This window comes from Muntiacus reevesi, chromosome 2, assembly GCF_963930625.1.
Source record: "Muntiacus reevesi chromosome 2, mMunRee1.1, whole genome shotgun sequence".
NCBI lineage: Eukaryota > Metazoa > Chordata > Mammalia > Artiodactyla > Cervidae > Muntiacus > Muntiacus reevesi.
The window spans coordinates 175,002,318-175,019,552 of NC_089250.1; the positions used below are offsets into that span (position 1 = coordinate 175,002,318).

Consider the following 17,235-nt stretch of genomic DNA (forward strand, 5'->3'; position numbering starts at 1 on the left):
AATAAATATGTAAATAAGATACTTTCCTGTCTCCTTCACTCCCCCGCTTCCAGGGCCCGGCAGCGGGACCTCACCGCCAAGTGACTGAATGAGACGTGGCTTCATCAGAAGGCAACTCATTCACCCGGAGGAACCATGAACAGCTGACCGTAAAAGTCTCGGGGACAAACAGTGGAAACGGTTGCACGAAATATGAATGCACTTACTGCCCTGTGGTACACTGAACATGGTTAGAGGCAATATGTCATGTGTATTTTTACCCCAACTTAAAAAAAAACAACAACAAACAGTAAGAACCACGAGGGGAGTGCTGACGGTGCGTCGGGCACCTCGCTCAGCACCATACATTTGTCTCGCTAGCTCCCTGCAGGACGAAGTCACGGCCCTACTGATGGACTTAGAGACAACCGCAGAGAGAGGTTCAGTCACTTGCTCAAGGCCACACAGGGCCTGCCGTAAGGATGCTCTGCAGGCGGTCGCTGCTAGCGAGCCAGCCCAGGAGACAGCAGGTGCTCGCCGGGAGGTCCGGAGCGCCTGCAGCAGCGCGCTGGCCTCGAGCGCCCGGCCGCACAGGATTGGCTGCTGGGAAGGGGGCGGGGGCGCTCCGAGCCGTAAATACGGCGCCACATGGCAGGGGCTGGGGAGGCCCGGGGGCGGTGCGGAAGGCGCAGGCGCACTGCGTGGGGGTGCGATTCTGCCTCCCCGGCCCCTCCGCGGCCTTGACTTCTCGCGAGAGGAGGAGCAGGGGGCGGGGCCGGTGGAGGGGCGGTGTCAAGAGGCGCCGCCGGTCGCGAGGCGTTGGAGGCGCGAGCTGCGGCGCGAGGTGAGGTGATGCGCGGGGACGTGAGGGGCGCGCGAGGTGAGGTGAGCGGCGAAATGAGAGGTGCAGGGTGAGGTGAGGCGAGGGGCGCGGGGCCTGGGTGGCGCCGGCGAGCCGGGGCAGGTCCTGCCCCTCAGCCGCCAGGGCAGGTCCAGCGCAGCCCCGGGCCGAGCGCCCGCGCCTTCGCTGTGTGACCTTGGCCGGGCTCGCACCGTCTCTGAGCCCCAGTCCTGCGGGGGTGAAAGAGGCCTGGGCCGGGCGCTGGAGCTCGCGGCCGGTCAACTCCCGCCGTCGGGGCTGGCCCCCGCCCGTTTTGGCTGCTGGGCATCGATCCTGAAGGGGGCCGGCGGCGGCGGCGGCGGCCGGAGAGTCTTCGGCTTCCCCCATCGGGCTGGTCGGGAGCTTGGAGCGGGAGCAGGCGCTCGGGGCTCCGGCGCGGGGCCGGGCGCCCCAGGCGCACGCGTCCCTCCACCAGCCTCTTGCGGGGGGGCCCGCGATGCCCTGGGCCATCCGAGGCCGCGAGCATTCCCCCGTCCCGCTGACCGCCAGCCTGAACTGCAGCCCTGGCCGAGGCGGGCGCGTCCTGGAAGAGCACCACTCAGATGAGCCTTTGCTCCAGAAACAGCGCGAGGAAGCCATGTATTAGTCGCGAACAGTAGGACTTATATCTTCCACTTGGGCTGGCAGCCACCAAGACATCTCCGGCGAGCCTTTGGCTGGAGCCGAGGTTCCGTCTGGCGCGGAGCACAACAAGCCATAGTGTTCCTGTGATTATTGAATTATTTATTTTATGATTCGACGCCGGAGAGACTCGGGAGACCCGGGATGAATGAGAATGTGGATTAGGGGAGAGTGGATGCAAGTGCATCTCTAAGGAGACTGTCCCCTAATGTGTGGGTCCAGGCAGGGGGCAGCTGAGAAGCAGCTCAGCTGGTCCTCACCTGCCCCCAAACCAGGACATAGTCTAGCCCTTCTCTGTGAACATCTGGTGTTGGGAATGTGAGACAGGGCTGGTGTCAGGGTGAGAAAGGAGATACTAGGAAGATTTTTTAAAATTGAAGTATAATTGATGTAGCATTGTGTAAGTTTAAGATGTGCAGAGTGTTGATTTGATGCACTTATATATTGCAACACGAGTACCACAGAAGTGTCAGCTAACGCCTAGGAAATTGTTACCTGAAGGTAGCACTGCTGAGAATTTAGAGAGTGCCTGCATGGAAACACAGGGATGTTTCGTTTTCTTGCCAGATGGTGTATAAGACTTTGGGCTGGTGTTTTCAAGCCAGCAGGGCTGTTCGCTGTCACTCGGCGTGCACCTCCTTCATTATCTGAGCCAACAGTGAGCCTCTCATCCTTTGTAAGATGCCAAGTAGGACCAGAAGCTGGTAATATGGCTAGCCTGACTGTAACACCCTGCGATTAGTGTTGTCATCTAGGTGTTTACAAAGTGTGAAGAAAGAGGGAGCAGCTAAACTCGTTGTTAGGTGTTGCAGAAGTTTTCCATAGTGGAGATGACAGGAGTTGGGCCTTGAGAGGTGAGTGAAGTTTGGGGAGAACATTCCAGGGTGTGTGAAAACGAGGAAGTGAATGGAATGTTTGATGGGAGGGAGCAATGAGCCCCCTGTGTTGATTGGAGGATGGGGTTTGAGGATTGAAATGCAAGCTAAGGCCAGAAAGAGGTTTCTGATCGAAGGGCCATGAATGCTTTGCCAGGGAGCTTGGACTTTATCCTCTTGGTGAGGGGTAGTCAAGGTTTGGGGTGGGCTGTGAAAGATGTGTTTTAGAGAAGTAACCCTAGTGAGAACAGAGAAATGGGTCCAGGGTATCAGGAGATGGAGACTGAATGGGGTACAGTTGTAGGGGGCGTGGGTCAGAACGGTGGCTGAGAGTCAAGAAGGGCGTCAGCTTGAAAGAAGCAGGAGGGTCGACACTACGACGGCACTCTGTGGGATGTGGTGAGAGGGAAAGGAAAGAGGCAGAAGTAACCAGGATGTCTCATGTGGGTGCTGAGGAGGGGCCGGTACCTGAGCTAGGGAATACTGGAGCACATGTGGAGAAGGAAGGGGCTAAAATGCATTTGATTTTTGGACTTGTGAAATTTACAGTATTTGTGGGCCATCCTGGGTGAGATGTGCTCTTGGAGAGAAAGAATGTGCCCCGGGAGGGAATCCTGGGGAATGCCAGCAGGAAAGGGGTAGATGGCAGAAGAGGAGCACGTTGGATGGTTGCCATAGGAAATGCAGCTTACTGTCATTACTGCATGGTCACTAAGGCTAGCGGGTGGTTCTCTTCCAGAAAGGTCTCAGGTTAAAGTGCCATTCCTGGATAAGAGACAGGATATTGATAATACTGAAACAAATGCTGCTAGTTTGTAGTTTTTTAAAACTAACATCTTCAGTTTCAGTTTTTAGATTCTTTCTCTTTTTCTTCAGAGAGGAGTGGCTAGTTTCAGAGTACTTAGTGGGTCTGTGGCTGCAGCCAAGCTCATCGTTCACCAGTCATTTGCCAGCAGATGTGCTTAATGATAACTGACTCAGTAACTCAGCACTTCCTGTACTTAACCAAGGTGGTGGTTTCTGTAACTGTTTAGAGAACTGCATTTCAGAGAGGAATAGGAAACAGTGGGTGTAGTTGAATGGGGAAGAAGGGGTGGACAGAACACAGGAGGATGAAGTGAATGGAGCCTGTGTGGCTCGCAGAATACTATCAATTGGTACTTCTCCTTCCAGGTAGGAGAATGGAAGAATCTTTGGGGAAAGTGAGTAGCCTGAGAAAGGATTTAAAAATAATGACATCAGGGGCCCACAGTAAGGAGGCCTAATTGGATCACTCACTAACAAAGCTCATACTTAATAATAATAACTCCCTTCTAGAGTCCAAAGCTTCCAGGTTCTTTTAATCCCCTTCCCCTTAAATAGGACTGGATAACCAGGGACAAGTGAAGAAACCTCTGATTGGGAGGACAGAAATCATAACACACACTTGGAAGCAGTAGAGAGTATGCCGGAAGAAAACTTAAAAAGCATACTGTCACTAATACACACATGGAGATGGAAAACATTTCATCCGTAGGCAAGAACAGGATGCTCTCTTTTTATGTATGTTATTGGAGTCTAGTTGCTTTACTGTGTTGTGTTTCTGCTGTGCAGCAAAGAGAATCAGCCACACTTGTGCATATATCCCCTCTTTCCTTGGGTTTCCTTTCTATTTAGGAAAAGGTCACCACAGAGGATTGAGGATTTTTTTTTGTTTTAAAGGAGCGTTCAGAAATCCAAAAAGATGACTCATGTGTATAAATACAGTGGAAGAAATAAAAAGCTCAGTAAGTGAAGAAGAAGTTGACAGCTCAGGAAATAGAACAACAACAAAAAGAGAAGGAAAATGAGAGAAAAAAGAAAATTAAATGGTCAGATTAGGCGGTTTACATAGTAAGAGTTTCAGCAAGAAATAAAATGGGATAAAATCATCCACAAAAGTATAAGGTAAATCCTAAAACAAAAACTTCCTCCTTTGAAGGGGCCTACTGAGTGACCAGCACCACAGATGAAAATGCAGGTTCACTCACCTCGTCTGTTCAGTTCCCAGTTTGGATATTCAGAGTGTGGGGAGCAAGTTTGTTATAGGGAGGAATACTGAATTTCTGGTAGTGACTCGTGAGAGTTTGGAAGCAAGGAGTTTATTTGAAAGAGCATCCGAAGGTGTGTGTTGCGGAATCTCCATGGTGAGAGTTCACGTGGAGAGAAACCGTGCACACTCTCTCCAAGGCACCGCCGTGAGATCTCAGAACTCTGCGCTAAGGAGACTGTGTTGGCTTCTAGAGAACGAACAGAGACAGGCCACCAGCGGGTCAACACAGGATGGAGCAGCATGGCTTGGGAACCATCTACCGGAGCACTGGAAGCTAGGAGGCAAGAGAGCATTGCTTTCAAAATTCTGAAGGGAAATATTTTACCTTGAATTCTAAAATCAGGCAAAGAAGGGTAGAATAAAGATATTTTCACACTTGCTCCAAAAATTTGTCTCTCATGTATTTTAAAGAAATGACTGGCAAGCATACTTTCCCAGAATAAGGTGGGGAATCTGGAAAGTCAGAACTAGAGGAGACAGAATTATCCTCAGAGAAAAGGTGAAAAGAATCTGCTGGGTAGGTGGAGAAGCTGGGATACCAGCCAACCCAGGCACTGGGTAGGGAGAGCAGGTATCTCATGACTTGAGCCTCTATGTTTCCTCAAAGGGATTTTTTGGGGAAGATGAAAGACTGGGTCCCTGGTGCTCTGAAACATCTGGAGAGGAGATTTAGACGGTTGGCAGAGTTGGGGTTGTAGTAGTGATAAGTACATAGAAAACAAAGCAAGTGAAAGCATGAGACTATTAACAAGTTCCAAGGAAAATAAGCTGTTGTGCAGGAAAGAAAAATAATTATGGTGTACTGCAAGGCTTTGCTGTGAATAGCCTTTGCGCAACGGTAATAATTTATGTAAACATTGAATATCGCTCTCATTAAAATGATGATATGCCTGTATGGAGGAGGCGTGGAGATGAGCGTGGCATGGTTGTTTGAAGGGCTGATGGAGGAAAGAAAGACTACATTTCTGCCTGCCGCCTGCCACTATTTGGGGAAGTCAGTGGATGATGCCCAAGCTGAACTATTCGGTTATCGCCCAGGGCAATTACTTAGAGGCAGGTGGTGACACCAAAAGAGACAGCTAAGAATGAGGGAGGGACTTCCCTGGCAGTCCAGTGGTTAAGACTCTGTGCTTCTACTGCAGGGGTACGGGTTTGATCCCTGGCCAAGGAACTATGATCGCACATGCTGCGTGGCCAAAAACAAATAAGAAAGATGGAGGTGGGTAACAGGAAAGCAGGGACTGGGAGCTGTGTTTATAGTTAACTCTGGTGATGATGTAATCCTTTCACATACAGACATAATGTTGATCAAAATAAAGACAAAGCAGTAAGCTTCCTACTCCAATGAAAGAAGAGGCCAGACTCTGGGTGTTCTGTGTGCAGCTGGATCACTCACCAGGCTCTTAATGGGAGAGTTTACTTGTTCTTATTTCCTCTCCATTATTGTTATTGTTCTCAGTATCCTGTCTCTTGGCTGTGGTCCCATATCAGAGATTTGGTGCTATCTTTAGCTTTTTTCTTTTAACTTGTTAAGGAATTTTATTCATGAGGTTCTTGAGGCAAGAATACTGGAGTGGTTTGCCAATCCTTCCTCCAGTGGGTCATGTTTTGGCAAAACTCTTCACTATCACCTGTTGGGTGGACTTGCACAGCATGGCTCATTGCTTCATTGAGTCATGCAAGCCCTTTCGCCATGACAAGGCTGTGATCCAAGAATCTGAGCAAACTCTGGGAGATAGTGAAGGACAGGCAAACCTGGCATGCTGCAGTCAACAGTCAGATACCATGTAGTGACTGAAAAATTAACAACAAAAGGAATTTAAAACATATCCAAAAGTAGAAATGATAATATTATTCTCTCTTCTTTACTTTCACCGAGTTTCAGAAACTATGAAATCAGAGTCAGTCATGTTTATCTGTTTTTGTTAGCATAGCAACTCTTTATTGAGCATCTAGCTCAATATTCCAGGCACTATTCATAGCCTTGAGACTACAACTACGACAAAGAACCTCCCTTCTAAATTTTATATTCCAGTCCCGATAGACAGTAAGCAAATATACTAGTGACTATTTAATATGCAGTTCAGTAGGTGATGACAAATGACACGGAGAAGAAACAGGTACGGAGGATGGGCCAGCAGGGTGGGGAGCGATCAGGGAAGCCCTCGCTAATGCGGTGAGGTGCGAGGTGAGCCACAGGATTCCCGGGCGTGAGCCGTCCAGGCAGTGGGAGCCTGGCTGGTGCAGGGCGTGCACAGGGAGGAGGCCACTGTGGCTCTCGTGGGGCCAGTGACGGGGAGTGAGAGGCATGGGAGTGTGGGACCCCCGTCCTGCAGGGCTTGTCATAGGCCATCGTAAGGACTGGAAATGGGAGACATTGGACCCCAGTGATTGAGTTTTGAGCAGAGCCATGACATGATCTCACTTTTGGCAGAATAACCATGGCTACATTATATGGACACGAGAGCAGAAGTGGAGACCAGGTCGGAGGCTGTTGGAGTAACACAGGTGAGAACTGGCTGAGAAAGGTTAGGGTCTGCGTGTATTAAGAAAGTAAAGCCCTTAATCAGGTTTTTCGGCTAATCGTAGTGAAATTTGTTATCTATTTTCCCTTGAAATAATTTCTTTGAATTGACTTAACTCTAGGAAATGAGTTATTGTTTGGATTCCAGAGTCAAGTACCTTGCAACAAGTATTTGAGTCCTGTGAGGAATACAGAAGAAATGGTAGACATGATCCCTGTCTCCCAAGAACCTGAAATCTAATTTGGGAATATGGGACTGGAGTGCCTACCTTAATAACCTGACTACTTGTGAGGCTCTCCCTGGGCTCAGACTCCAGGGATGAAGACATCAATGTCAGCAGATGGCCGTCTGTGCTGTGGCCAGCTCTGTGGGAAGTTACTTTATTTCAAAGGCCAAGTTTGGCCCAGTGTTCGTTCAGGTCTTCTGGGATGAACATCAACCTTTGGTTCTCATCAATGTGACCATTTATTACTTATTTTTATTTGGATACACTGTCAGATTTAGTTCTCAGGGTTAACTGAATACAAGTGAAGTAATTTTACAAGCAAATAAACCCCCAGTGCTGGTGGCATGAAGTGAAAATATACCTTTCAGTAGAGGTTTTAATCCAGCACCAGTTGTAGGGCTGGGTGATAGAGGGTGCAGAGAGTAAATGTTGATTTCACTAACAAACTTTCCAGATTTCTGTTGACTGCAGTGATGAGAACCATGGCGAAGTATTTGCCTTATATAGTGTTTGCAAAGCTGGATAAGAAGTAGATAGTTTCTGGTCTCTTTGCTAGTAGCAGAAATAAAATTTGAAACATTCTTGGACTTCTTAATGAAGGTCATGTCATTTGATTTAAGGCTCAGAAGTTGGTTATTTGGATAAGGAGAAGCGAATTCTCTCAGAAATAAAGGTGATAAAAATTTGAGTGCATAGAAAAACCAACTAATTCCACATTAAGTATTTCCTGAGAGGCTGGTAGAGTGTAATAGTTGGGAATGTAGGCCCTAAAATCAGTTGTCAAATGCCAGCTTTGCACAGTGGTAGCTGTTCACAGTTGGGCAACTTGCCTGGCTATTTTGCCCTAACTCTATCAAAATTACAGTGAGGATTAAATAACTTCAGATATGCAGACCTTATATCAGCACTTTGGAAAGCATATTAGCTACTGTTGTTTTTATTATAAAATTAATTAAAATCATACATTCTTCTTTGCTAATAACTGGATATTGATAGATAGCATGACTAATAATAAAAATAATGTTATATTTGAGAGCCAGATGAAACAGAAAGATAAGTAGGGCCAGTGGTATAGTCTAAAGAACATGCTTTACTGTTTTACAAAACATTTAGCTGATATTTTCTCATTTTCTTTTTTTTAAATTTTTATTTATTTATTATTTTCTCATTTTCATCCTCTCAGTAACTCTGAGTAGCAAAAAGACCTTGATTATTCTTGTTTTATAGGTAAAGAAGTAAAACTCAGACTTAAAGAAATATCCCAGGCCGCTCAGCAGAGACTGGACTGGGCCTCAGAATTCTTGTCCATTTCTTCCCAATCTCTAAATGTGTGTGTAGGACTTCAGTGCTGGTGTTTTTATCCTGTATGGTAGAAGTAAGTGACAGCTGGTTAGTTGCATAGAGTTTACGCTGCAAAGTTTTAACTCTTGGAGATTAAGTTAATAAGACCGCTCACATTTTTCCCCCTTGCAGTCAAATGCATTGAGGTATAATTTACGTGCAATAAAATGCACGCATTTTAAGTGTAAACTTCCATGACAGATATACCCACCTGTGTAACCACCCTTACAGACAATGGAATAGAAAACTTCCCTCACCCACATTTCCCCCTGTCCCTTGGCAGTTGATGATTTCTGTTACTAATTTTGCCTTTTATAAACTTGATAAGTGAAATCATGTGGTATGTGCTCTTTTGTGTTTGGGTTCTTTTGTTTAGTGTAATATCTGCAGGGTTCATCTGTGTGGTTGCATGTGTTGATGTGTGAATCAGTGGTTCATTCTTTATTATCATTGAATAGTTTTCTCCTGAATGAGTATACCAGTTTGTTGATTCATTCACTTGTTGGTGGACCTCTGGGGTGTTTTCAATTTGTAGTAATTTTTAATAAAGTCACAATGAACATTCTTGTACAGATCTTTGTGTGGACAGTAATTTCATTCATGAATGGTGTCTTTGGTGTTATATCTAAAAAGGTATCACCATATGCAAGGTAGTTTAGGTTTTCTTCTAGGAGCTTTAATAGTTTTGCATTTTACATTTAGGTCTATTATCCATTTTGAGTTAATTTTTGTGAAGGGTGTAAAGTCTGTGTCTAGTTTCCTTTTTTTTTTTTTTAAACATGTGGATGTCCAGTTGTTCCAGCACCATTTGTTGCAGACTGTCTTGTTCCATTGTATTGCCTTTGCTCCTTTGTTAAAAATAAGTTAGCTATATGGGGGTCTGTTTCTGGCTCTCTGTGCTGTTCCACTGATCTATTTCTCTATTCTTTGCCAATCTACACCATTTTGATTACTGTAGCTTGGTGGTAAATCTTGAAGTCACATAGCATCAATCTTCCAGCTTTATTCTTCTCCTTCAGTATTGTGTTGGCTACTCTGGGTCTTTTGCTTCCACCTACAAACTTTAGGAAGAGTTTGTTGATGTCCACAAAGAACTTGCTGGGATTTTGGTTGGGATTAATCTGTAGATGGAGCTGGGAAGAACTGACATCTTGACAATATTGAGTCTTCTTATCCTTAGCAGTTTGCACATAGAATATCTCTTCATTTATTTAGTTCTTCTGATGATTTCATTCATCAGAATTTTTCAGTTTTCCTCATAGAGACCTTATACATATTAAATTTAAACCTAAGTATTTTATTTTGGGAAGGTGCTAATAAATGGGATTGTGTTTTTAATTTCAAATTCTACTTGTTCATTGCTGATATATAGGAAAATGGTTAACTTTTGTATATTAACCTTGTGTCTCACAAACTTGCTCTAATCACGTGAGCCTGTAAAATTTTATAATTGAAAAATGATAATCTAAGATTCGTATATCATATTTTGATGGTCAGTTTGATTCATCTTTAAATAGAATCCCTAAGCTTAATTCTAGAACATCTGCTGTTATAGATCTTATAGAACCTTCCAGGAAGTGAAAAATCGTCTTGATATTTTTAAATACAATCTTTTTGACTTTTTTTAATGTTTCAGCATTAAAAAAACTGGTCTGTATGCAAAAAAAGTTGGTATCAATTTTTTTCATAATAACAAAAATAGAGAACTAACTCCAAAGTTCGTCAGTTGGTAAATGGATAAACAGGTAGTGGTTTAATCATATAGCAGGTACTGTTCAGCCATGACACAAGCAACATCTTAGACCAGTCTCAAAAGCATCTTGTTAAGTGAAGGAAACCAAATACAAGCACCTGCTTCCTGTGTAATTCCATTTCTGTGACATTCTAAGAAGAGACAGGACTATAGGGAAGATAACAGATTGGCAACTGCCTGGAGCTGGATATTGGGGAGGGTGCAGGAACTTTGGGGGTGATGGGAATGTTCTGTGTCTTTAACACTGTTCATTTGCTCAGACTCATCAGACTGTGCAGTTTAAAAGAGTGCATTTTATTGTGTATAAATCATACCTCAGTAATCTTCACTTAGGGAAAAAAAGCAGAGGTGCTAACATGATTTAACCAGGAAAGAACAGTCTTTTAAACAAATCAGGTGCTGGAACAGCAAGGTATCTATAGGGGAAAAAACAATCTCAGCGTCTCCCTCTGGAATACTTGTATTGGATATTCTACACTGGCTGAAATTCTCTGCATTTAACATTCCTTTCCACAACACCAGATCCATTAATTTCCATTTATTACCACTCACTGTTTAATTCTACTGGTTTGATCATTTGTGTCTATAATAGGTAGTAAATATACAAACACACACAGACCCACAAACCCCAGTCCAAGTGACAAAATAAATATTCATATATTAGTGAGGGCTCTCCAGAGAAACAGAACCCCAGTAAGGGGTGTGTGTGTGTCTGTGTGTGTATTTATCACAAGGAATTGGCTCCCATGGCATGGAGGCTGAGGAGTTCAGACCCTGGGAGCCGCTGGTGTGTCCCAGTCTAAGTCTGAAGACCTGAGAACCAGGAACGCCAGTGGTGAGGGTTCCCGAATTTGTCCGAGTCTAAAGGCAGGAAACCAATGCTCCAGCTCAAAGACAGTCAGGTGGAGAGAAGGAGTTCTCTCTTCCCTTGCGTTTTTGCTTTATTCAGGCTTTCACCAAAGTGGGTGAGGTTAACCTACGCTGGGGAGGGCCATCTGCCTTACTCAGCCTACCGATTCAAACATGAATCTCATGCAGAATCACCCTCACAGACACGCCAGCGTGTGGGACCAGCTCCCTGTGCAGCCACAGCTCAGTCAAGTTGACGTGTGAAAGTTGACAGTGTATTTGCACACACCGCGGGACCTTCCTGTGCTGTTCTGCCGTTAAATTATGGGAAACGCCCTTACATGCGTCTGAATGTGGGTCTGGCCACGTGGCCCTCGCTTTCAGAGGTTTTGGGGTGACACGCTCCTGAGTGTGAGGGAGGTCGGCCCTCAGCTCTGTGCCATGGACTGCCCCATCTTCCCGGACTCCTGTCTGTCGTTGGCACGACAGCTCCTTCAGACCAGCAGCCGTAGGTGGGCAGCCAGCTTGCTTGGGGTGCTTGCCTCCAGGGGTGGCCACGTCTGCTCTGGCATCATACCCGGCCCTGTGTGAGCAGAAATGTTCAGCAGCCCCCCTTTGGGCCCAGAAACTACCTCACCACAGTGTTCTGCTTTAGTAGAAAACCGGCCCTCCAGGGATGAGACTTCTAGCTCACCTTCACTGTTGGTCCTGTTGCTGGAGGCAAAAACTGGAGACCGACGTGGAGCCTTTCCTCTGTGAAGGCTCTTCTTGCTCTGCTTCTTCAAAACTGGTGGGGCTTTTTGTTGACTGCTTTTTGAAATACTGAGAGGTTTATGTTCAGAAATAATGCCCTTATTTCATGAATGAGAAATTACTTTATGTGGTCACTGTTGTTCCCTGACATGTTTTTGAAGCAGTCCCTGGTTCTCAGCGGGCTTCCCCAGTGGCTCAGCAAATCCTCTTGCAATGCAGGAGATACAGGAAATGCGGGTTTGATCCCTGGGTCAGGAAGATCCCCTGGAGGAGGGCATGGCAACCCACTCCAATATTCTTGCCGGGAGAGTCCCGTGGACAGAAGAGCCTGGCAGACTGCAATCCACGGTGTCGCCCAGAGTCGGACACGACTGAAGTGACTGAGCACGCACGTCGGTTCTCAGCCTGGCTTTCCCCGTCATTCTGCTCTCTCCCCCAGAGAATGGGGCCTTGTTACCTGGATTATCTGGCTTGAGCTGCCCAGGCCGCTGGGCCAGGAGTTCCCAGATGTCCCATTCCCCTTTGAAAAGTAAAGCTTGTTGCTGGCAGTGCTGTGTGATAGTCTTGACTCAGTTTGCTTCTCTGCTCTCTCATTGCAGTTCCAAGAGGCTGTGTACTTGTCTCCGTGCATGTTTTGAGGCAGCCGCGGTCCTTCCTCCCAGAGGACCGCTCTCACAGGCCATTTAATGCGCACAGCCCAGCGGGTTTCCACCACTGCTGCTTTTGTGGCTTGTTTGAGGTTAGCGATGACAACACAAAGGACTGCCCTTGTTCCGTGATGTTAAAAATGAACCGTGGCCTCAGCCCCATGGGTCAGCACTGCCTCTCGGTGTATAGGCACGCAGCCCTGTGGTGTAGAAGGGCTGCAAGGGGCTGTGACGTGGCAGGACTCCGGGGCGAGACAAAGCTCCTGGACCAGTCTCCCCAGTGAGTAACCAGGCGCAGGGTTTCTGCTGTCCCAAGGGGAAGGCCTGTCCTGTTTTTGTGCAGTAACCCCCAATTATAAATTTCTACAACTTTAGTGTTCGCTTAATAAACAGGTTGAGGTAGGGTCGCCTGTGGAGCTTTTGCACCGTGCAGGTAACTTGTGGCTCCAGCAGCAGGCTCCGCGGTCAGCCTCTGACCGCTCACTGCTACATTAGGCCTTGCTTTAGTTTCTACCCACTGTCCAACATTTGCCTTATTCACGCAGCATTGCCTCTTAGAAATTCCTCCACAAGTCGACTGTTACAGCTCTAATTCATTTTTCTTCCTCCAGTGTTTTCTTTGTGGTAAAATACACATAACATGAAACTTACCACCTAGGCCATGTTCAAGTGCACAGCTCAGTGACGTTAGCACATTCATGTTCTTGTGCAGCCGTCACCACCATCCGTTGTGAGCACTGACTTCATCATCCGAGACTCAGACTGTGCCCACTGAACACTGACTCCCCACCCCCGGCCCTGCCCCTGGCCCTGGCTCTTCTACTTTCTGTCTCTATGAATCTGAGTCCTTGAGGAACCTCATGTAAGTGCAAATACAGTATTTGTCTTTTCTGTGACTGTGATCGTGTCTTTTCCTTGCAATTATTAGTAAAGAGTCAGGGTTTAGACACTGGCATTTATTAATGTGCATATACTACTACTTGGTTGAAAAATAAAGCATTTAGGTCATCAGGCCAGGTGGTTCTTTGCATTATAAACATGCGGCTGATCTGTGCCTGTGTCCACAAGATGTGCCCGTGGCTCAGCATCACCTCTTCTTTTTGTTGGTCTTAATATTAAAAGTGAAAACCGGTCTCTTAAATCACCTGACATCTTAAGTTACTTTTTCCCTTTGCTGCTTTCTCAGCCTGTAGCAAACTTTTTTTTTTAATATGGTTTCATCTTCATCTTTATAAACTGTTCATCCTGGCACATCCTTGAGAAGGGATGGTCTTGAAAACTTCAGTGACATGGGTACTTATGATCTAGTTTAAAAATAGGCTGTAAAAGTGTGTGATTATAACCGTTACCACTAAAAGGGTGTTGAACGCTATTGCAGCGTTGCCTCTCCCTGTCTCACTCACACCCACTCGCCGGGAGCCAGCTAAAGTCCCAGCGGCAGTCTCACAGGAGACAGCACGATGTCTCACCTGCAGCCTGCTTCATGGTTTTGTGGTGTGCTTGTTACCTGTATAATGTGTGGTAATTATATGTTGCTGCTCAGTCGCCAAGTTGTGTCCAACTCTTTGCAACCCCATGGGCTGCAGCACGCCAGGCTTCCTCCTTCACTGTATCCCAGAGTTTGCTCAGATTCCTGTCCATTGAGGCAGTGATGCCATCCAACCATCTCATCCTGGTCACCCCCTTCTCTTCCTGCCTTCAGTCTTTCCCATCAGGGTCTTTTCCAGTGCTTCAGTTCTTCTCATCAGGTGGCCAAAGTATTGGAGCTTTAACTTCAGCATCAGTCCTTCTGATGAATATTCAGGGTTGATTTCCTTTAGGATGGACTGGTTGGATCTCCTTGCTGTCTAAGGGACTCTTGAGCGTCTTTTCCAGCCCCACAGTCTGCTGATATCTTTACCATGAGTATGTATCACTTTTCCATTAAAAAAAAAAAGTGAATTAAGGGTAAGCAAAAGCTGCAAAGGTGAATAGAGATTGTCCTCAAATTTCTGCCTAATGAAAATGTTTTGGATACCAGGTGCGTAGTCTACTAGAAATGTAGACTCAGGTGCACACTGGGAGTTGTCCCAGAGTGTGCTCAGCACGGTACTCTCCTTTGGACTTCCCAGGATGAGCTCCGTCTCTCTGTGCCTGGTGTCCGCAGTGAGAGAAGCCCTGGAGAGAAGCCCTGGACGGCTTAGAAAGCCGCCTGCTCTGGGTCTGGGCCCACGTACGGTTGTTAGGGTATTCCGTCCTTGGGCTTGACTCAGTTTCTGGTTTCCTCTTCTGAAGTTGCTCCCTCTGCCACGTGACAGCCCTCCACAGGGCTGAAGCCGCAGCACACACCTGGCTTCCCTCCTGAGCAGCCCCGCTCCCGGTGGCCCCGGCATCCGCCGGTGCTGTGGGGGTGGAGGCTGAGCCCCGGCAGAAGCCTGCCCAGGTCACGCACTCTGTCGGCCTCTCACAGGGCCCAGCTCACGTGTCCGTTTGGATGATGTGACCGCAGCAGAGGGGCTTGGGGTGGGGCAAGGGGGTCACATCACATGGGGAAGCTGACACCCCCCACCAGGCCCCCCACAAAACTCAGCTCACAGAGGGTGAAGAGGTGGAGAAGCAGACCCCTCCTATCTGGGCTGCAGGCTGGGAGAGGACCTTAATCGTTCACTTGGCCTCTGTTGTCTTCCAGCTTCCTCAGAGCACGGCGTCCCGTCTCTACTGGAAGCGGAAGTGAAAGGGTCCAGGGAAAGGCCCCTGCATCCATGGACACGATGACCAAAAGCCGGCTCTTCCGCCTGTGGCTGGTCCTGGGGTCCGCCTTCATGATCCTCCTGATCATCGTGTACTGGGACAACATGGGCCCCGCCCACTTCAACCTGCACACCTCCCTCTCCAGGCCACACGTGCTGAAGCCCTTCCCCAGCCCCAATTCAGCGCCCGGGGACGTCTTCACCTCCAGCCTCGAGATCTGGGAGAGCTTCATCAGGGAGAAGCAGCGCCCCCTTTTGGGTAAAAGGGTGGAGCAGCCCTCCCTGCCGGCCTCCAGCAAGCCTGTGCTCGGCAACCTGGAGGAGAGCGTGAGGGGCTACGACTGGTCCAGCCACACTGCCCAGCAGAGTCCGGACCCAGATGGGCGGCAGGCCGAGCGGAGGAGCGTGCTGAGGGAGTTCTGCGCCAACGCCAGCTTCATGTTCCCCACTAAGGAGCGCTCCTTCGATGACATCCCCAACTACGAGCTGAACCACCTCATCGTGGACGACCGCCACGGGGTCATCTATTGCTACGTGCCCAAGGTGGCCTGCACCAACTGGAAGCGTGTGATGATCGTCCTGAGCCAGAGCCTCTCGGACCAGGGCATGCCCTACCGCGACCCCCTGGACATCCCCCGGGAGTACGTCCACAACTCCAGCACCCACCTGACCTTCAACAAGTTCTGGCGCCGCTACGGGAAGTTCTCCAGGCACCTCATGAAGATTAAGCTGAAGAAGTACACCAAGTTCCTGTTCGTACGCGACCCCTTCGTGCGCCTCATCTCGGCTTTCCGCAGCAAGTTCGAGCTGGAGAACGAGGAGTTCTATCAGAAGTTCGCTGTCCCCATGCTGAGGATGTACTCCAACCACAGCAGCCTGCCCGCCTCGGTCAGCGAGGCCTTCAGCGCCGGCCTCAGGGTGTCCTTCGCCAACTTCATCCAGTACCTGCTGGACCCGCACACGGAGGAGCTGGCGCCCTTCAATGAGCACTGGCGGCAGGTGCACCGCCTCTGCCACCCCTGCCAGATCGACTACGACTTCGTGGGCAAGCTGGAGACGCTGGACCAGGATGCTGCCCAGCTGCTGCGGCTCCTCAAGGTGGACCGGCTGCTCCAATTCCCCCCGAGTTACCGCAACAGGACTGCCAGCAGCTGGGAGGAAGGCTGGTTTGCCAACATTCCCCTGGCCTGGAGGCAGCAGCTCTACAAACTCTACGAAGCAGACTTTGTTCTCTTCGGCTACCCCAAACCTGAAAATCTGCTTAGAGACTGAAGGCGCTGGGGGAGATCCTGAACACCAAAATAAAAGTGCTTGTGTTGTTCCTTTCAACCTGAAGGAAGGGCCGGTGGTACCGTGACCATCTTCCAGAGGATGGAGCACCGGCCTGCCACATATATTTTTTTACGGCTTCGTTTCTCTCCTGGTGTGAATTCCACAGTGCTCAGTTGACGAGCCCGCTGGAAACACCTGGAACTGATCACACCCACACTCCAGTTTGTAAAATAACCTATGGTTTTGCAGTCTAGACTTACTGTTTACTGCTTCCCTGTATTCATTGAGTACTGTGTTAATATTGTTTTTTTAAGATTAATATATTTCAGATATTTAATATGAAAAGTGGAGAAGGAAGTGGTGGAGTAAAAGGTTATACCTGCTCCTGCCGCCTGCACTGTGGTTCTTCTGGTGGGGCAACACGCTCACGAGGGGCCCCGAGCAATGCCGTGGCCCGCGCTTAGGCCTCAGGGCCTCGATTTCAGGAAGGGAGGGTTCCTGGTTGTCTTCAGCAAAAAGGAGGACCTTATTTGTGCAAGGGCAGCACATCCTCCAAAAGTGAAAGCTCTTTTGTTTAGTCGCTCAGTCGTGTCCGACTCTTTGTGAACTCATGGACCGCCAGGCTCCTCTGTCCATAGAATTCTCCAGGCAAGAACACTGGAGTGGGTTGCCATTCCCTTCTCCATGGGATCT

General features: G+C 48.1%; 1 protein-coding gene across 7 annotated transcripts; it reads left to right on the forward strand.

Annotated features, from left to right (window-relative positions):
• The first annotated feature begins 757 nt into the window (after positions 1–757).
• On the forward strand, positions 758–16,924 carry CHST12 (carbohydrate sulfotransferase 12). Of its 7 annotated transcripts, none has more exons than XM_065920189.1 (3): positions 766–823; positions 6,882–6,955; positions 15,210–16,924. In XM_065920189.1, the coding sequence occupies exon 3, from the start codon at positions 15,283–15,285 to the stop codon at positions 16,540–16,542; it is 1,260 nt and encodes a 419-aa protein (XP_065776261.1). In that variant the 5' UTR covers positions 766–823; positions 6,882–6,955; positions 15,210–15,282; the 3' UTR covers positions 16,543–16,924. The 7 variants fall into 7 exon arrangements, with proteins under 7 accessions (XP_065776259.1, XP_065776261.1, XP_065776260.1 ...); XM_065920190.1 differs by lacking the exon at positions 766–823 and adding an exon at positions 836–864; XM_065920191.1 differs by lacking the exon at positions 766–823 and adding an exon at positions 5,619–5,666.
• The last annotated feature ends 311 nt before the right edge of the window (positions 16,925–17,235 follow it).